This window comes from Canis lupus, chromosome 22, assembly GCF_003254725.2.
Source record: "Canis lupus dingo isolate Sandy chromosome 22, ASM325472v2, whole genome shotgun sequence".
NCBI classification, from domain to species: Eukaryota; Metazoa; Chordata; class Mammalia; order Carnivora; family Canidae; genus Canis; species Canis lupus.
Genome location: NC_064264.1, coordinates 60829276 through 60850212, shown reverse-complemented (window position 1 = coordinate 60850212; position 20937 = coordinate 60829276). Strand labels below are relative to the sequence as shown.

At 57.2% G+C, this 20937-nt stretch overlaps 1 protein-coding gene across 1 annotated transcript; it reads left to right on the top strand.

Annotated features, from left to right (window-relative positions):
• The first annotated feature begins 4446 nt into the window (after window positions 1-4446).
• Window positions 4447-20929, top strand: GRTP1 (growth hormone regulated TBC protein 1). The gene is made up of 8 exons (XM_025441355.3): window positions 4447-4594; window positions 4756-4907; window positions 8333-8491; window positions 11256-11380; window positions 12882-12978; window positions 17996-18168; window positions 18247-18432; window positions 20592-20929. The coding sequence occupies exons 1-8, from the start codon at window positions 4557-4559 to the stop codon at window positions 20679-20681; spliced, it is 1020 nt and encodes a 339-aa protein (XP_025297140.3). The 5' UTR covers window positions 4447-4556; the 3' UTR covers window positions 20682-20929.
• Window positions 20930-20937: the final 8 nt, after the last annotated feature.

Below are 20937 nucleotides of genomic sequence, written 5' to 3'. Positions count from 1 at the left end.
AGAACAGGAGAAAGAATGGTGGGGGTGTGTGCCGAGTGTGGTGCCTGTCTTGAGCTGGCGTCCTCCTGCCCTCCCCGAGGACTTGTCTGTCCATCTGTCCACTGCGGCAGGTTGAAGCAGAGCAGCCTGTATCTCACTCTTGGCTTCCTGATGAGGGCGGGTGCTTCGTGCACCTGCCCGGAGAGAAGCACCTTCTCCCCCTCCTGCAGTACCTCTGAGGGTTATCATAGAATATGTTGTGTCACAATATTTGTTCTTAAAAATGGTCATTTTAGGGGTGCCTGGGTGGCTCAGTCACTGAAGTGTCTGCCTTCAGCTCAAGTCATGATCCCGGGGTCCTGGGATCCAGTCCTGCATCAAGGTCCCTGCTCAGTGGGGGCTCTGCTCCTCCCTCTGCCCTGCCCCTGACTCATGCTCTCTCTCTCTCTGTGTCAAAAAAATAAAATATATTTTTTTAAATTGTTCACTTTAGGGGCACCTGGGTGGCTTAGTGGGTTAAGTGAGCAACTCATGATTTCAGCTCAGGTCGTGTTCTCAGGGTTATGAGATGGAGCCTCACACTGGGATCTGCACTCAGCAGGGAGGGTGCTTGAGATTCTCTCTCCCTCTGCCCCCTCTTCCCCTGCCTGTGCATGCAAGCTCACATTCTCTCTGTCTGTCCCTCTCGCTCTAAAATAAATAATAAATCTTTTTTAAAAAAATTCATTTTATCTCATTATGAAGTAATGTCTCCAAAACCAACTTGTAAGTTTCTTGCAATGCCCAGAACCTGAAGAATACCTGACATTCAAAATCTGTATTGGAAGAAGGAGAAACACCAGCACATGTCAGTGCTCTGATTCTATAAGCCACATGCAAGCCACCTGCTCCTTCCATAATTTGGGGCTCCCTGCAGCTCTCACCATGCTGCACAGTGGATCTGCCAACTTCCAAAACCTGTTTTTCTTCTGTAAGGACTTCATGGAGGAAAAACTCTAGGGTGACTTCCCGCAGGGTGTGCAGAACCTGTTCTCCAAGGAAAATGTGGGTGAGGCGCCTGAGTCTGGAGGGTCCAGAGCAGGAACACCATACCCAGCTTTTGCTAAACACAAGCCCCACACAGATTCCAGTAAGGCCCTTCCATGTATAAGGGAAAAGCCTGGATGGGGTCACGTGCCCAACAAGAGGGAGCAGGGGGTGCGAGAGTGTGGAGGGGGTAGCACTGTGGCCTGGGGACAGTGGCTTGCCCTCAAGAGAAAGGCCCCCACAGTGACCCAGAGGCCAGGTGCTCTGGGGCAGGTCCAGCTGTGGCCTGTGGCCTCGGGACAATGAGGGCGAGGCCCCACCTACAGGGGCAGGAAGGGCGTTTGCTGTTTGATGGAAGCACCCTGAGGGCAGGCGGGCGCTCAGATTCAGAGACTGGGCATCTTGTGGGGAACCCACCCGGTTCCTTATCCGAGGCTCACAGGTGTTCCTCCTGGGTCTGTGGGGAGGGCAGGGGGCTGACGAGCAGGCAGCGTAGGCTTTGTGCACGTTGACCCCTGAGCCCCAGTGGGCCTGGACCAGGAGGCAGGCCCATGGCAGGCTGGTGGGGAGCCAGTTCCCACCAGCCTTGAGGGGAGGGACACCGGCCAGTGAGGGTGCCCGGGAACTCAGAGACCCCGGGCATGTGGAGGTGACAGGTACTTGGAGGACACAGGTGTGCAGCTGCCTCCTGCCCCTAAGTGGGGGACTCAAGCAGACCCTGGGCAGGTGGCCAGCAGCCCTAACCGCCAGGCCCTCTGGCTGCTGACTGTCCTCACCACCTGGGGCCCCTCCACCTCTCTCCTCTCCCCCACTTCCTGGGGTGGCCACACACACATAGCTTGCCCCTACACAGAACGCTTGTTGTCCACTTTCATCTGGTCCCAAATACCTTTGGTCAGGGCACTGCCGTCAGGCTCACATCAAGTGTACACATCCCAGTGTCTGGGTATCCAGCTGGGGCATCAGAGCCAAGGCCCATGACAAGGCAGTCGTGAGGAAGTGTGTGGCAGAGGGTGAGGCTGGACTCAGATGCCCATCAGGAGGGGGACACGGAGCGTCCCAGGGTTGCTGGGAGGGCTAGAAGCTGCAGAGCCATGCCAACAGGGCCAGACGCCACGGATCTGGGGGCACAAGGTGTGAGTGCCAGAAAAGTGGAGGGCAGGTGTAGAAACGGTGCCAGAAAGTAGGAAATGAGGTTTGGCCCCAAAGAAGATTCCAGACAGGAGGGGATTCAGGGACTTCTTGGCTTTGACTGGTAGTCAGCTGCCGAGGGAAGGAAGCAGCAGAGACGGGAGGCGACGGGTTGGTTGGTGCGGGGCTGGGTGCTCCTCCTGTTCCCTACGATCCAGCAGGTGCTGTGAGGAAAAGTCACCTGACCTGTGGACCTGAGTCTCTGCCCAAGAGAGGACCGCTGTGAGAGTGTCCCAAGGAGGTCAGAGCACGGACAGAGGGGACACCGTCTTTCCAGAGCCAAATGCTGTGAACTCAGCTGAGCGTGGAGGGTTTCCCCAGAACCAGGAACACTGGCCGAACTGGCCTCTGGGGTTAGGTTCAGGGCAGCACTCCACCTCCTGCCGTTCTCCCCCGGCCAGAGAAGACCAACGGATGGACGGACGGACGGATGTCTCCTAACAGGGACAGGGTGCATTCCACAATTTGCTCTCCAGGTTGTGCTTAGTCCCAGATGGACCATCTCTGAAACACATCAGCATCCCCTCAGGTCACCCAACCCCAGGGAGACTTGCAGCAGGTGTGGCCATGTCTCCACCACGTCGGGAGGTGGCCCAGAGGTGGTTCTCATGAGGAAGCGCTTGCAGTGTCCCAGAAAGACATGTCCTCAGCCGAGGTCGTTCACTGGTGGACTGGGCTCCTGCGCACAGGTGTCTTTCTGATCCTGCCCATTTTTCCAAAAAGGACACTTGAGATGAGGAGGGCCGAAGGTACAAAAGTATCTTTTTTTTTTTTCCTAAGATTTTACTTATTTGAGAAATAGAGAGTGATTTCACACGCACAAGCAGGGGCAGGGGCAGAGGGAGAAGCAGACTCTCCACTGAGCAGGGAGCCCGACAGGATGAGGGGCTCCATCCTAGGACCGTGGGATGATGACCTGAGCTGAAGACTGACTGAGCCACCCAGGCGCCCCACAGAAGAATCTTAATCCAAAGTTTAAGGTATCTTAAATCCTCTTCCTTTCTCATCACAGTTCTAAGCAAAGTACACAAAAATGTTGGCAAGTTTTCTAATGGTCTCCACGATTTGACAAGCAGATTAAACACGGTTTTCACATCACAATATTGAACTCCCAGGACACAGTGATGCGGGTGACCAGGGCTGCCCTGGAGTGATGGGATGTGATGGGGAGCGGCCACGGCTGCTTGGGTGGCCACCTCCACGCTGAGTAAGCAGCCGGTGAGTTGTGTGCCTCCAGCAGATTCCTCCGCAGCTGCGGGCAGCACCTATAGCCTCGAATGCTGCTCCCAAGAGTCTGACCACAAGTTGGGGAAGAGGCAGCCGAGAAGGGAGCCCTGACTCCTGCCTCTGCCTCCCGTGGGGAGCGGCGAACGCTCTGCGCTGTAACCACAGGCCACCCTGGAGGCAAGCCTCTGGGGTGGTACGGGGTACCCGCCTCTGCCCTCTGCCGGTCCTTCTGACCCTGTGACCCCTGGTGGGGCGGAGAGCCTCCCAGGCCGGCCACCGGCAGTTGGGGCAGGACTGGAATCTGGGCCCCTCCAGCCTGCTGTGTGTGAGGAGGGAGGAAGGAACAGGGCCTGTCCCTAGGTGGGTGAGGATCTCATCAACATGCTGCTCTCAGGTCAGAAGTGTAGACTGAAAAAGAGCAAGTAAAAAAGAGAGAAGACTCGGGATCCCTGGGTGGCGCAGCGGTTTGGCGCCTGCCTTGGGCCCAGGGCGCGATCCTGGAGACCCGGGATCGAATCCCACGTCGGGCTCCCAGTGCATGGAGCCTGCTTCTCCCTCTGCCTGTGTCTCTGCCTCTCTCCCACTGTGTGACTATCATGAATAAAAATTAACAAAAAATAGAGAAGACTTGCTCTTTTTCTGCATGACGAATATAAAAATACTGGCCATAGGTCAGAACTCTGAGCTTCGCAGCCTCCGGATCGCAAGCTGTGAGGTATGGCAGGTAAATCCAAGCTGGATTATCTCCAGCCTCTGCTCCAAGCTCAGGCCTGAAGGAAGTGAGGGGGGCTCCTGGGGCTCCCCCAGCCAGCGAGCCAGCCGCGGTGACGCCCCCCGCCCCCGGGTGCCCCCCCCCGCCCCGCACACCCTCTCCGCCCCCGGAGGCCCCTGGCCCCGCCCCAGCCTCACCCTCCGGCCTCCAGGGCCAGCCCCTCCCGCGCTCCGGGCCGCAGGAGCAGGTGCAGCCCCGCCCCGCCCGCCCCCTGCTCGCCCCCGGGCCCCGCCCCGCCCCGCCCCGCCTCCCGCGCCTGCGGACGGACGGAAGGACGAGCTCCAGTCCCCGGAGGTGGCCCGGTCCTCGGCGTCGCCCCGCGCCCCGCCCCGCGCCCCCGGGCGCCCCCCGCCCTCCTGCCATGGAGCCCGAGGGGCGCGCCCGGGACCGGGTCCCCAGGTGGGCGCGGGGCGGGGCGCGGGGCGCGGGGGAGGACTCCGGGCCGGGGTGCCCCACGCGCGCTCCTGGCCTCGACCCCGCGGGGACCTGGGCAGCCCGGCCCCGCGGGGCGCAGATGCGCGCGAAACTTTCCGCGGGGCTTACAGGTCACTTTGCCGTAGGATCGATCCTTACGGGTTCGAAAGGCCTGAAGACTTCGATTATGCAGCCTATGAAGAGTTTCTTTCCACCTATCTGGTGATCCTCACCAGACGCGCCATAAAGTGGTCAAAGCTTCTCAAGGGCAGCAGTGGTGTCCAGAGGAGTGGGACAGGTGAGTGGGAGCCTGGTCCCCCACGGGCAGGGGATGCCTGAGCCCTTACCTGCGGGTGCAGGGGAGAGGGCGGGGTGCCCTGAGTCCTTACCTTGGGGCGCAGAGTCTTAGCTCACTGGAACTTGCTCTTTGAAGACACAAGAGACCCTTCTCTCCCTCTGAGATGGGGACTTTGGCAGGTATCCACGGGGCCCTTGGCCTTCCTTCCAAGTGGGACCGATGTAGGGGGTAGCTGGCAGGAGAGTGACCAGGGCTCCCCGCTGCTCCACACACACAGGGAAGCACGCCCACCCTGCTCCCCCTCCTTCAGGTTTTGGGGTGATGCTGCCTCCAGGACGCCTTCCCAAGGCCCCATCTGGGATGGCAGGCCCTTCATCTTATATCCCACACCCACCCAATTGGCCTCTGGCCATACAGCAGGTGTGTGGCTGGTTTAGAGTATTCCGGCTGGAATCAGACATCCCTCCCTGCCAGCAGGGGTTGGTCTCTATAATTGCTTCCATATTTGTTAAATGAATGAGGTGTTTGCCTGCCAGGCTCCCCAGGCTGCAGATAAACAGACCAGTGGAACCTGCTGGTAGGTGGGGAGGGCGTTGGTCACCATGCACTTCCCCTTCCAGGAGTTAAGATATGGGGCGTTCTGAAATAGGACCTGAGTGACAATGAAGGGTGAGGGCAGAGGTCAGCTACAGGGACAGAACTGTGTGACTGGCATCAGGGATGTAGTGAGGGTGCGCTGGACTTGGAACCAGGGCTCCATCACATGACCAGGCGGACAGAGGCCAACCATACATGGGTTTTTAAGCAAGGCAGTGACTAGGTGAATTTTTGCTTTTAAAGGGCCCAGTGAACAGGGCGCAGAGTGGCCCCACACATAGCGCAGTGGGACGAGAGGGTTGGTGGAGGCAGGCCGGTCTTGCAGGGGCGTGCTCACGGGGGAGGGAGGCTCCTGCTGGACACTGGGCCACACCGCCACGGGGCCTGTCCCTTGACAGCCCGTCCTCAACCCGTGGGCCCCTGGGCTGCTACTGATGGGGGCGGGTTCAGTAGTTGCTCTGGTCAGCTGGTGTCGCAGGGCTGCCGGGGTTGGCAGAGTGTCAGGCTGGGCCCGCACGGGGCCCCCAGGGATCGCTCACGTCCATCCCCGGGGAGTCCCTGTGTCAGCACGTCGGCTTCTATCTTCCTTTTCATTTATTCTTAAAAGTTGACTGGTCTTTTGTTCTAAAAAAAATACTTAAAAGTGCATAAAAGTAAACAAAGCTTATATACCTGGTAAGACACGCTTGTCGCGGGACAGGACGTGAGGGACTCTGAGTTCCTCTCCTGGCCCAGACCCTTGCGTCTGGCAGAGGCGATCACGAGACCCACATGAGTGGACACAACAGGGGTCTGCTTCCTCCTCTTCGCTCTTTTATCCGTGGCAGATGTCCACGAGCACCTTCCCCCTCGACTGGGACACCATGTGGGCAGACCCTCCTGGCCCGGGCCAGCCGTCCTACACCTGTTCCATCTACACCAGTGCCCAGGGCAGGAGCTGCTGGCCCATCTCCTGGTGGCTTAGAGGGTCAGCACCATCTAAGTTAGAACTAAGCTGCAGAAATATACCTTCAAAGGCAAATACCAGTAAGTGCAGGGATCTGCTTCGCTGATCAGGACAGGTGGCTCCAGGTTAATTGTCTGGGGTCCACTGTGTTTCCAGAGGTGGGTGGGTTCCCTGAGCCCTGCTGGGAAGGTCAGTCTCTGGGGACAGGTAAGCTGTTTTCATTCTCTTAGGAGGGAACCTTGTGCCTTCAGATAACAAACAACAAAAGTAGCAGAAGCCTTCGTCCTTGGAAACAGTTGCAACAGCTCTGACTCCTTGGCCTGGGGTCCTGGTGGGGTCAGAGTCCTGCTTTCTTTTCTTTTTCTTTCTTTATATTAAAAAAAAAAAGTTAATTTGCAGAGAAATTCACTCTTACCTGTTTACCCTTCTGTGGGTTTAGACAAACACACAGAGCCCATGTCGCTTCCAGCAAGAATGAAAACAGCGCATGGCCTTGAACGCCCCTCCTGCCACCCAGGCGCCGCCGGTCCTCTCCTTGCGTGGGGAGCTGGGGCCCCAGGAGGGCAGACGACCCCCCGCCTTCTGAGGCTGCTCCTTCAGGGCTTTCGGGTCCCACTTGGGCACAAAGTGCAGCGGGCCGGGCGAGGGCGGCCTGAACTCCTAGTGTCCTGGTCCACGTGAACGCACCAGCCAGACACTGCCTCTGCGCCCGCGTCGCCGCTTCCCTCGGGGCTCCTGGCTGGGACTCACTGGGGCTCGGTCCACAGTGCTCTCTTGACCAGCAACTTCCTCACTCCTGTGACATTTTTCTGTTAAATGCCACTGGTGCCTCAGATTTTTTTTCTTTTTATAGCGCATCATGGAACTTCACTCACTGCATGACTTTATTTTTTCTTAAAGTCATTTCTTTTTATTTTCTATATTTTTATAGTCCGTTTCTTTTGTTTGTTTCTTTTTTAAAAATAGTACTTCTAATACGAAAGGAGAACAACAAACCTTTGAATTTTCAAAGGAAAATAAACTCTTTGAGGGTTACATTAAGACTGTTAAAAGCTTAATGTAGCGCCTTGGGTTTCCTGCAATTCATTTGAATGTTAGTCTCACAAATCTTTCCATCGACCTGGGAAATTAGTGAGCATCCTGTGGTTTTTGGCTTCTTTTCCTATACGTTTCTATAGTCATTAAAAAGTTAATGCTTGCTTTTTCACATGTTTATCATCAGTAGAAATATTCCTCTCAAAGTAGTTCTTAACATACACAAATCAGGTGCAGAACCAGACGGTGACACCTGCCGCTGAAGCCCCCAGCACGCGGGCCACATGGACACCCAGTCCCCAAACCCACTGTTGCGTTCACTGCCGGGCCTCCGCCTGGGCTCTGCCTCACACTCATTCTTTGTGTGGCTGCACAGGGCCTTCCCGAGCCCCATCTGACCTGGTCCTGTGTCCCTTTCACCCCCAGGGCTGGACCGTGCGCCTGAGCTTCCGCTCATGCCCACAGCTGTCCCTCTGACCCTCACGGCTCAGCTCCCAGCTCCCGGGCCAGCAAGGGCCTCTTCCTGCCTCCTGTCCCTCCGGCTTTCCTGGTGTCCGTGTGTGCCCGGGTGGTCACCAGCTCTGCCTCGGGGTGCAGGGACCGATTCTGGCCTGTGGCGTCCAGCACAGCCCGCGCCGGGATGGGAATGGGGGAGGCCCTGGGGCCACTGGCTGTCACCTCCCTGCCGGTGACAAATGTGGGACGGTGACAGACCCCGTAACCAGCATGTGTCCGGTCTTGCCTCTTTGATGGGGGGAGAAGTGAGCCAAAAGCATGAACACCTGTGCCCTGCATGGTTTCTGCGCCCCGAGACGCCCTCTGGAGCAGCCCCTTCTGTCTGTTTCAGTGAAGCGCTACATCCGGAAAGGTGTCCCCCTGGAGCACCGGGCCCGCGTCTGGATGGGCGTGAGCGGAGCCCAGGCCCAGATGGACCAGAACCCTGGCTATTATCATCGACTCCTCCAGGGAGAGCGAAGTGACAGGCTGGAGGAGGCCATCAGGACAGGTGAGCCACCAGGCCGGTTGGGTAGCGGGCCACTGCCCAGAGTCCTAGCGCAGAAGAGGAAACATGTTCAGGAGCCACCTGCTGCTTTTGAGATTTGATTTTTCTTAAAGGGAAATCAACAGTTAAGCATTCATGAGGGGTGCACAGGGGCTTTGACTGCTTCAGCAAACACCAGAGCGCCCAGCAAGCTGGCAGGGACGGCAGCGACGGGTTAGGGATGCGGAGGGTAATCTCCCAGAGGGATTTGTGCTGACGGCAGCACCTTTGGATTTACGAACATGGTGACACGTGTGTCCTGACTGCACAGCCGGGCTGCCCATCTCGGTGTCAGACTCCTGTTGTCTGGGGTGCTGACAGGTCCCCAGATTTTCTCACCGGCTCCTATATGTCCAAAGTGCCCCAAATATTTAACCTAAACTGAATAATTAGATTTTGAGGCAGAGTAAAAAAAAAAAAAAAAGTTAATTTGCAGAGAAATTCACTCTTACCTGTTTACCCTTCTGTGGGTTTAGACAAACACACAGAGCCCATGTCGCTTCCAGCAAGAATGAAAACAGCGCATGGCCTTGAATGCCCCTCCTGCTCCTGCCACCCAGGCGCCGCCGGTCCTCTCCTTGCATGGGGAGCTGGGGCCCCAGGAGGGCAGACGACCCCCCGCCTTCTGAGGCTGCTTCGGAGCTGCATCCCCGATCTCGGGTCTGCGGGATGTGGTTTGGTTATTGCTGAGGAACATCCCAGTGTCCAGCGACCATGAGGCAGAGTATCTGCTTTTCTGATTTTTTGAGAAATACAAACTTAAACACAAAATAATTTTTGTTTTTTTTTTAATTTAAAAAAGATTTTATGTATTTATTTGACACAGAGAATATGCACACAAGCTTGGGGAGGGGCAGACGGAGAAGCAGACTCCCTGGGAGTCTGCAGGGAGCCCAACCCAGCAATGTATCCCAGGACCCTGAGCCGAAGGCAGATGTTTCACCCACTGAGCCCTTCAGGCATCCCCACAAAATAATAAAACTGAATGTTACTATTGGTTTAAAAAGTTAATTGAAAGGCTCTGTTGTGGGCAGCCCGGGTGGCTCAGCGGTTTAGCGCCGCCTTCAGCCCAGGGCGTGATCCTGGAGTCACAGGATCGAGTCCCACGTTGGGCTCCCTGCATGGAGCCTGCTTCTCTCTGTCTCTCTGTCTCTCTCTCTCTGTCTCTCATGAATAAATAAATTTAAAAAAAAAGAAAAGAAAAAAAGAAAGGCTCTATTGTGTGCTGACATTTTTGGATAAAATTTTTTTTATTGTGGTAAAATATACATAACAATTTTCCATTCCATCTTCCCAAACTGAAACTGTGCCCATTAACCGCCAGCGACTTCCCGCCCCTGGCCTGGCCTCCTCCCTTCTGCCCCATGTCAGTGACATCACAGAGAATGTGCCCTCTTGTGGGTTCTGGGGGTCTGGCCAGGCTGTAGCATGTCAGAGTCTCATTCCTTTTTGGGGCTGAGCCCCGTTGGGTTGTGTGGACAGACCCCGACAGCTCCTCTGTTCTGCCATTCTCAGGAACTACAGTCACCTCCTGCTTTTGTGAGTTTGCTGTTTGGAACTGTGTACCCATGTTTCTCTGAGACCCTGTTCCAGCTGTTCTGGGTACGAGCCCAGAATTGGGACCGCTGATCATGGGGTTGCTCTGGGTCTGCTTTGCTGCGGGGTCTGGAGAAATCACTGCAGGGACAGAGGGGCAAAGCTTCTCTTAGTAAAGGACGTTACATACGAATGAGCACAGCTGGTCACTCCAGAGTCTGAACTAGTAAAAACCACTAATATTCTCCTGGTGGATTCTAGCTTTGGAATGTTTAGAACTCCAGGGGAAAAAAGCCTTTTTGTATACAAACATATAAAGAAAACTAATGTGCTCTGAGGCAGTAAAGCTTACTGTCCAGGTCACGTCTGCTCTTTCATCAGCAGGGGTTCAGCTTGGGTGTGGTAGGTAGGAACAGAAGCACCCCCATCAGCAGGGGTAACAGCACGAGCAGAGGCTGGCCCACAGGCACCTCACCCGATGGCCGTGCGGGGAGCTGGGGGGGGCCGCGGGTCCATCCACCCTGGTAATCACACCTGGCGCAGCAGCAAACACCCCCTAATGTCATCCAAGTGGGGTCAGTGGGTTTAGAAGGAAGATACAAACCCTCTTCTTTCCTTCTGCCCGTCTGCAGGGCTGACGGGTAAGAGTGGGCGTCGCGTCTGCGCGGTGCTGGTGCAGAAGGCAGGCTGGGGCCAAGGCATCTGAGAGAGGCTGGCTGGTGACTTTATTAATCTCCCCGTTGTTAGTCACGTCAGATTTCTGGAAGGGATTCTCACTGTGTCTTCTGTCTTCAGAATTGGGAAGTTTTCCCAGCGTTGTGCACGGAGCTCACCTGTCGTCTAGGGTCCTAGAGCTGAGCGTCCTCCTGGGCTTACGGGGGATCCTGGGGACGGCAGTGCAGTTGGGGTGCAGGACGGAAGACCATGCGGAGAGGTGGGGGCCAGGTGGTGGGAAAAGCCCCTTCAAAGAGCAGGTGCCATCGGGGCTGCTGGGGCTACTGGGCTGCGGCTGTGGGGCAGGGGACCCAGTGAAGGCCTCGGTCGCCCTGACTGCAGTTGCTGTGGCCTTGCTGCCCAGGCAGGGTGGCCGGGGTCACCAGGTGGACTTTGGGGCCTCCTTCAGGGGTATACACTAGGGATATTGGGTACATCACGGGCCAGTCTGGATAATTCCATGTGAATCTTCCTGCAGATATGAATAGGACCTTCCCCGACAATGTAAAATTCCGGAAGAACGCAGATCCCTGTTTACAAAAGACGCTGTACAACATCCTGTTGGCCTACGGGCGCCACAATGAAGGTGTGGGCTATTGCCAGGTAAGCCCCTGGATATCAGCGCGTGGGAGTCCGGGTCAGGAAGGTGAGCATGCTCAGCACCCCGGCTGTTGCAGGGATGGTCTCCAGCTGCACACCGTGTTCCATTCCACTCCTGAGCTCCTGAGCCTAAGCCCTACATGCAGGGCACTGACTCTGGAGTGTTTCCCAAGTGGAGAAGCAGTAAGACATCAGACCTAGGGAGAGGTGAGGCTAGAGCACACAGGACGTCCCTTACGTGAGCGGGGCTGTATGTACTGCAGGGAGCGACCAGCACTCCCTGGCGTTGTGCACACGGGGTGCGGCGGGGGTTCCTTCCACGTTATTTCTGGAAGTCGGATCTTCCCTGCAATCGAGGGCAACCACAGGCCTCATCAGCTTGATGATCACATTTCCACCACATTTCCATCATCTTGTATGGATTTGCCACAGGAAGCAGCGCATCACGGGTGGATGAGTCCTTGCTTGATCCTCCCAGGGGGTCTGCACACCTGTGTGGGGCACGAGCGACTTCCCGAGTGGCCTCTGCTGCTGGAGGTGTGTGAACTGCCCATGTGCACACTCGCTGTGCATCAGCACCCGGAGGGCCTGTGGCCCACAGTGGGAGCGGCTTCCTGCTTCCCACACTCCTGCTTCTAGGGCTTTCCGGGGAGGCAGGGATTCGGCAAGAAGTTTGCATCCATCAGTCACGGGCTCCGGGAACTGGTTGGTCAGGCTGGGGTAGGGGCAGGAGCCACAGCTGTAGAGATGAGAGGGGCAGGACCTTCGGCAAAGATGCGGACCAGAGAGTGAGAGTGCTGTCCCCCCGAGAACGCGCGGGCCCACTGTGTTTTCACGTTGCTCTGGCGCCTATAGGTGATGCCGCATCCTGGATGGGGACTGGCGTGCAGGGGCTGCGAAACTGCCTTCACACGGTCCAATGACCAGTTCCTGCAGTCTTTAAGAATAGCTTTTTAAAAAGCGATTTAATCGCCCAGACGGCCGTAAGCCTTGGCCCACGCCAGAGCTCGCGTGTGGACCCGCGCGCGGCCCGAGAGCGATGCGGGCCGTGTTCCGCACTGTGGCAGGTGGGCCCTCCGCGGCCGTCACGTGGCTCCCTGCATGGTGTCCGCGTGTCTGAGCCATCCTGCTGGCCGACAGAAGCCGGTGTCCCCCTATCAGGAGGGGAGGACACGTGTGATTTAGAAAGCACCGAAGGAGGACCGAGAAGGCGGGGGCGTGTGGCGCCTGGAGCCCAGGGCACTGTCCCCGTCACAGATGTGTCCGCACCGCACGCCGCAGGCCACGTTCTTCGTGATTTCTATGAAACCCGGTCGCGGGTCTGGTTTCCGAGACAAACCGTGGTAGAAACCCGGTGTCGGGTGTGTCCCGGCACGAGGCTGGGGACGGAGCCGTGGCGCTCCCCGGGCCGCGGGGCAGCGCAGGGACGTGAGGAGCAGGGGGCGCGGGGAGCCCCCCAGGGCCGCAGCCTGGAGGCGGCTGAAAACCCATCTTCTTGCTTCAGGGGATGAACTTCATCGCGGGCTACCTGCTCCTCGCAACCAAGAGTGAGGAAGAGTCCTTCTGGCTGCTGGACGCGCTCCTGGGAAGAATCCTGCCCGGTACGGCCCAGCGGGCAGGGGCGGCGTCTGTCGGGCCGGTCGGGTTGCTCGAGCTTGCGCGGCCTGTGTTGGGGCTCGGGGCGCCGCGGGGCTCTGCGCAGCCTTCCTTCGACTGGGAATCGTCCTTGGGGTGATTGTCCACCGCGACGGTTACTGTCGTCAGGGTGAGAATCGGTCCTCTCGCGTCCTACCTGTTTATTAGCAGATATTCACTCCCTTTGGTAATTCCAGGTTAGTCATCAGTTTGTCAGTTAATAAAAACCACCGGTTTTGGGGACGCACAGTGTAGACCAAGACGGCTTTGGGAGCAGACGCGGCCAGAGCCATCCTGGGTGGGGGAAGGCCTGTGCTCTCTCCTGCCGTGATGGTGGGATGCTCGGAGCCTCACGCCTGGCCCCGGGGGTGGACGGTGAGTGCCCCACCAGGCTAGAGCCCCCGTGCGCTCCTGGGGAGCTGGCCCGGCAGCCCCGTGGGCATGTGCAGTGTGGGGTCTGCCCTGCAGCACACACCCCTGTCGGCGTCGAAGAGCGGGGCCCCACAGGCCCAACTATCAAATCCATTTTACAGATGAGGACACCTGAGGCCTCGGACCCCATGGCTGTCAGACCTTGGCACGTGCCTTGGGGAAGCATGAACTAGAGTGGCACCATGACAGGAAGGAAGCATCTAGACAGATGGGGCTTCCTCACACTCCCTTGCCACCATGCATAAGGGCACAAGCACACACACCAGCGGCCCGCCTGGGTGGGCTGCCTTCTAGGAAGGGGCGGTCCCGAGTGTGAGAGCCCTCAGCGTCCCCACTCTACCGTGGGGGCCTGAGCTGCTGGGGAGGGGATGGCAAGGAAGCAGGCAGGACGCTTGCTAGATGCAGCGGTGATGGCCGCATCCAGAGCCTGAATCATGAGGAGTTACTCTTCCTTGTCAGCTCGGTTCTGTCTACAGGATTTGCTGAGAACCTGTCTCGTGCCAGGGTCTCTCTGGGGGTCTGTGCACAGCCGTGCAGGGGACGCGAGGGGCTGCCCTGGCGCCATCCCACACACAGCATGTCACAGAACGAACAGGTGTTGGGAGGCCGGGCCGTAAGCACTGACTTAGACACCCACAGGGGCTCCAGACGGACCCTAGAACCTTGTTTTTTAGCCCATAAAATGTCATTTCCTATCATCAAAAGGTTCCATTTCACCAAACTGCGAAACAAACAGGTCTTGATTCAAAACCAAAATATCCAAACGACGCCGGGACAAAGGGGCTGGGAGGCACTGCTCGTCGGTCACACAAGCCAGGCGGCACCAGTGCGTGTCCTGCTTTTGCTTCTTTTTGTGTCACAGAGATGCACCCGTTCAGTCCTCAGGTGAGAAGCACGGAGGTGGCGTGGAGTGTAGACCAGAAACTCGGCCAGTGCCGCCCAATCCCTCCCTGGAGGAGCTGCCGCCGTACTGTCTGCACGTGCTGTGCGGGTTTCCTGAGTTCGTGTCCACACGCAGGGACACACAGACCTCACGGTGAGGACCAGCAACATAGAACGTCAGCAGTGAGGAAGAGGAGTGTAGACAAAATATGGTTCTTAGAAAAAGTGACGGAGCCGACAAGCCCTGGCAGGACTGATGGGAAAGCAGGCTGGTATATAGAAATGAAAAGGGTGCTGTGATCGGAAACCTGTACAGATTTTTAAGAAACAAGAGAATATGAATAAAACGAAGAGGCCACATGGAAACCTTGAGAGGAACACCGAGTAACAAAGCTGAATCGAGAGAAATAGACTGAGATGACCTGTGGACAGACGCACTGTCGCAGTGAACTTCGCAGGAACTGATCAGTTCTATGCACTTTATCACTCTTGTGGGAAAAAGAAGAAATAGAAGCTCGTCAGCTTCTGGTATGGGGCTCCCACGTCGTCGCCATCATACAGGCTGACCTCGCAGGTGGATGCGCAGCCACGCTCGAGCGCCGGCAGCAGCGGGGATCTTGCCGGGCGAAGGTAGCGCTCTTCCCTCAGGGAGAGTTCTTGTGCGATGCGAGGAAGGCCTAGTTGTGAGATGCCTGAGGGCAGAGTGAAGCCAAGCAGGCTGGAAAGAACCCTGGGGATGCATCCTGGTGCCGTGATTGTGGGGATGGCTGCTGTCAGGTCAGGGATGGGTCATGCGGCAACAGCCCAGGAATCAGTCTCTGGATCCGTAGATCCTGGGAGCTGGTCTGGAAGATAGGTCATCTCCAGCCACCTCTGTGACAACTGTCCGCAAGGAAGGCAACAAAGGTAGACTCTTATTTCTATGCCAGATGAATTCAAGGTGAAAAAGCAAAACCTTTGACACGGAGAAAGTAAGATGTAGAAAGGTTTCACGACTACAGAGTACGGGGGAAGTTCTTGAATGAAATGCACTAAGTAGAAAAGGTGTGGCTGATAATTTTAATTATGTTAAAATGAAAAACTGAGTTTGACACAAGACATCGTGCGCAAAGTCAAAAGAGAAGCTGCAGTTTTGGGGAACGTGTCTGTGACCACGTGGTTAACACATAAAGGAGCCCTAAAGCTCTAAGCAGCAGCTCCACAGAGAATCCCTCAGTGTGCAAAGTAGGAGGGCTGCGTGGCCGGCAGAGTCAGAAAGACGTGGCCAAGATCTCCGGCAAGCAAGGAGGAGCGGGCTCCCGCCCGTGAAGGACTGCCCAGCCTCGGTGTGCCACCCGCGGCCACTGCTCTGGGCCAGCAACTCCCCAGTTTCAGTGCAGTGGACGTGGGTTAGAAGGATCGTCGGCACACAGTGTCCGGACGCGCTCCACTTGGCTGCACACACAGACCTGGCAGCTTGTGCCAACCTCCCATGACACCAGGCAGCCTCTTGTGGGTCGTCACCACTGAACCCGAGGCATCCAGTGGAAGGAGGAGGGGTCAGGGAAAGGAGGAGGGGCTGACCTCAGGAACGCATGGGAGCACTGTCTGTCATCTGTCTGTCGTGGGATAGCACAGCGAGTAATGAGCCAATCAATGCCAATGAGTAAATGTATTGGCATCCTGAAGAGCTGGTGTGACCTGTTCCCCTCCAGACACAGGGAAACAGGTTGTTAGCCACTCAGCTGAAGCTAGAAAGTGGTCCAGGCCAAGGTGGAGGCTCAGGGGTCTTGGGGGGCAGAGGGGACGGCGTGAGCAGCTCGTGAGCACGAGCTGCCCACGTGTCTCCCGAGGCCCCTGGATGCACGTGCCCTGGAGGGTTGCCCGTGCCTGTGGGCCGTGCCTTTGCTTTCTCGTGGGGCCGCAGAGCATCAGTTTTGGAATTAGACTACACAGGGGTGAATCCCAGCACCCCACTCACTCACAGGCAGGGGACACGCGGCCCGTTCTCAGTCTGCCCCCCAGCCCGGCCCGGCCCTCCCGTGTTTGCAAAAGCGTGCGGTCCCCAGGGGAGCCTGACTTGGGGCCCAGGTCGGGGCTACATTCCCCATTCTCTGCTCAGCCTGGCGCTGGCCCTGACGTGTGCTCTTCTGCTCAGGTGGGCCAGGGACACGGGGTCTGTCTGCCTTGGCTTCAGGGCAGGATGCAGGGAGGAGAGAGGCTGGCCTGGGCCTGCTGTAGTCTGCGTGTGAGTTCAGCGGGTCTATTTTTGGAAGCCACTGTAAGCCTCTCTGGGGCCAGGAATAAGGCCACTCTCCTGGGAGTTCAGCAAACCCTCTTACCTGTCCAGGGCTTAACCCTGGCTTCCCCGGGGACGTCACTCGGAGAACTGAGTTGCATACAGGACACTCCGAGGAACAGAGACTACTCTTGTCTCCCCAGGGGCGCCAGGCTGTCTCTCAGTTTGAGAGGAGGAGACAGATGCAGAATGAGGACAAGAGCAGGACAATCTGGATTGGCTACTCCCAAATCATTTCCAGGGTCCTCTGGCATTCAGTGTGGCTTCCCATGTGCCGCCTCTGAAAGTCAGTAACGTGACCGTGGCATCGTGTCAGCATTCATGAGGATCCTGTTTTCACTGGGTCGGTTAGCCTCTTGTCCCTTTGCCCTGGGGACTGCCAGAGTGTGTGTGAGCGGCAGACCAGACTGTCGGGCCTGGTGTCAGATTTTCCTGTGTTATTACGTGCAGACACTAAACATTAAAATGTATTACAGTGTGTTGCATTAATGTCATAAAAAGTTCTTTGGCGAGACAGATGTGTATCCGGGGGGCATGCCATCGGGAGCACTGTGTGTATGAGCTGCCAGCTGGCACCCAGGCCCTGAATGGCAGACGTCGTCTTAGTGGGGTGTGCTGTGCTCGTGCAGCCAGGGACCCCATGCCACTGACTGGACAGCACCTGGTTCTCCTTGGGGACAAATGGGAAGACTTTAGACCTCGTACTGCCTAAATCCCATTGTCAGGGTGGGTATGTTTGGCTCCTTGTAGAATTCTGAGGGACATAATGTCCTGGGCCCTCAGGTGTGGAGGCCACACGCAGGCCTGACTCCGAGAGCCTGTGCATCTCCAGGGCTCCATGTGGGGACGTGTGGTGCTTAGAGCCCCATGCTCCGTGGGGCCGCCTGGGCCCACCACTTCCCTGGCTCCCAGGAGGGGCACTCAGCACTGTCCCAAAGGCTCAGAGGGTGCCGTGCCTGCCCCTCTGCTGGGTGGCCCTCAGAGACAGCATCGTGTGTTGGCTCTGGGGACCGCGTGCGAGTGGCCTTCTGTGCGTCCCGCTTCTCTCGTTCACTCGAGGCTCACCATGTGGTAGCAGGTGTCAGGATCTCCTCCTGAAGCCAAGTGGAGTTCCAGGGTGTGTATCATGCACGTTTTTATCTGTGAACCGGAGGCGGACCCGGGCTTGCATCCACTTTTCGGTGGCCGTGGGTACTGCTGCTGTGAACATGGTGTGCAAATGCCCCAGGGTCTCATTGCCCTCCGCAGCGGCACACTTTGGGAGCCACTCCCAGGGCCCCTGGTGTCTTGCTTAGGAGGCTCCCTGGAACCTTCTCTCCTGGAAAGGGCCCTCCTGGCCAGAATGGGGCCAGGGATGCAGTGCCTGCTCTCTGCTCTCGTCCATGTGGTAGATTACTATGGCCCCGCCATGCTGGGCCTGAAGACAGACCAGGAGGTCCTGGGGGAGCTGGTGAAGACCAAGCTGCCGGCGGTGGCGGCCCTGATGGACGGGCACGGTGTCCTGTGGACCCTGGTGGTATCCCGCTGGTTCATCTGCCTGTTTGTGGACATCCTGCCTGTGGAGGTGAGTGTGGTGGGTGCCTCTCCGGGGCCGGGGCCGCTGGGGCCGCCACCCTGTGATGCATCGAGTGTTTCTCTGCAGACGGTGTTCCGAATCTGGGACTGTTTGTTCAATGAAGGATCCAAGATTATCTTCCGGGTGGCCCTGACCCTAATTAAACAGCACCAGGGCTTTATTTTGGAAGCCACCAGTGTGGTGGACATCTGTGAGAGGTTCAAGGAGATCACCAGAGGGAGTCTTGTGACCGACTGCCACACTTTCATGCAGGTGAGCATCTGGGTGGGCTCTGTAGCACCGCCCCATAGCCCAGCCCAGAGCTAGCTTCTGCCTCTCCCTGGTCCACCCTGGGCCTCTGTCTTGATGGGCCCAACCTCCCTCCAAGCAGGCCTTCCAGACCCACCTCCTCCCGGAGCCTGACTGCTGCACCTGCTGCTGGGCCGCAAGCCCCATGGTGTGCTCCAGGGTGGCAGGGACCCCTGGTCCCTGGGGTCAGACCCACCTGACCCACCGTCCTGTTGGGAGCCCTTGCCCTGCTGCCAGCATCTCCTTGGACCCGGGGCAGGGAGGGGAGGTCTCCTGTGTCTGTTGTCCCACCCGGTAGGGCAGCTTCCTGCAGCTGGGTCCTGGATCCGGGGCAGGCTGTGTAGATGACTCAATCAGCTGAGTGAATGAAGCAGGAGTTGACAGTCCTTCTGAGGAGGCCGTGGAGGCTGAGAAAGGCATATTTTAGGTTTTCTCCTTTCCACCTGAAAGAGTCATCAATGCAGGGGAGGTGGCGGAAGGTGCCAGGAAGGCCAGGAGCCAGGTGGTTCTCCCTGCCTCCCAGGACGTAGGAAGCCCATAGCTCTGCGTGGAGACACTGGCCACTGTCAGGCAGCTCAAGGGCGGCCTTCTGTTGGCGGGACTGCCCTAGGATCCAGGACGCTGGCCAGTACTCGACTAGAGCTTTCTCCCACCAGGGGGAGTGGGGCAGCCCTTAGGGAGCAGCCTGGACAGAGTGAGAGCAGCCGTGGCCTGGGCCCTGGGGCCAGAGAGGAGGGGTCCTGCCTATGGTAGCCTTGAGGACAAAGGACCACTGGCTGTCGGGGACCCTAGCCAGCAGGGGATACAAGCGTTTTCTGAATGGTGGATGATGGGCAGGGTCATCTCAGCCGGTACACACCTGTGCCCTGCAGCTGAGCCATTTGGACACTGGTCAGGTGGACCTGGAGCCCATCACGCATGGCAGAAGGGCTCTTCTGTGCCTGGGGGCCCTTCGGTGCCAGTGTGAGGAGAGATGCAGGCAGCAGGGGAGATGCTGGCAGCAGTCTGGAGATGAGCCTGCCATTTAGGTCCAGGAGCCGGCACACCAGACCGGACAGGACAGGACAGGACCATAGCCGGCCCTCAGCAGTGTCCCTGCTGCAAGCGCCTCCTGGCCTGAGGTCCCGCACAGAGGGTGATCAGGGGTTTTCTGTTTTAATGAGATGGGATTCCCCTTGTAACACATACAACAGCTCAGGGGTCTCCAGTACATTCCAACGTTGTGTGGCCACCACCCACTCCCCGCCCCCTGCCCGGGCTGTCTGCCGCTTAGCCTCCACCTGTGACCAGCCAGCAGAGGCTTGCACACAGCGGGTGCTCCTTAAGTGCTGGTATCCGTAGAGCGCCACAGGCAGCCAGGTGGCTGGTATCCTTGCCAGCTTGCCCACAGGGGAACCGCTGTGCTTGGTCACACAGGGCGGGCACGCCCCTTCGAGGGAGGGGAGTCGAACATGCATTTGTGTTAAAGCATGTCAGCACGGTACTTGGGTACTTGCAGCTCATAAATCAGAGCTCTCTGCAATCCCGCATGAGAACATCTAGAATGTTCTGGAGAATAGAAGCAGGGACCTCGCACAAGCTCAGTGCAGCAATCCCGGAAGAATGCAGCTCCACACCCGACGAGGATTTGCCTGCCGCCCTCCTCCTTCAGGAACGTGGCGAGTCAGGACAGAAACACTCCACCCTGACCTTAGTCGCTATGTAATATGTACCTATGGAAGAATTTCTGGAATTTATCTTTTATTTTTTTGAATTTCTCTAAAAAAAACTTTTTAATGCTAGCCTTACTTTTGGTTAGTTTGTAACCGTGAATTCCTCAGCAGTCACTGTGGAGATTATTAAATTATTAAGCATAAAAGATGTGATGGCAGGACCTTCCTTCCACTCCCCAAGGGCTCCGGCTGTGGCTTCAGAGCTGCCACAAGCCCTCAGGGTCAAAGGGTCAGAACAAATGCCCCACCCTGGGGAACAGTCTGGCAGGGCAGGGTAGGGCAGGGCGCAGCACAGCCTGAGGGGGTTGGTGAGAGCTCGCAGAAGCTTGCAGCTGCAGGCCCTTACCTGGTGCCCGTGGGGATGCAGCAGAGCTGATAACATGTTGGTTTTTTAAACTTTTTCTGTTCCAGAAAATCTTCTCAGAGCCTGGAAGCTTGTCCATGGCCACCATCACCAGGCTTCGTGAGAGCTGCAGGGCCAAGCTGCTGGCACAAGGCTGACCGGAGGACCCCTTGTCCACCGCCTGCCCTCGGCGAGGCTTCATTTCTAGGGCTGACCAGTTCTGACTGCTTCCTTTTCTAGCGCTGTGAATACTTGGTGTTCTTATACTTGTGAATTTCTTAAAGGAATGATGTAGCTGTGGACGCAGTAATGGGCTACAGAATCATAAATTTCTAAAAATGTATTTTTACTTGAGATGTTCAGTTATAAAATGAGATGTATTTATAATAAAGTATGTCAACACCTATGAGTTTG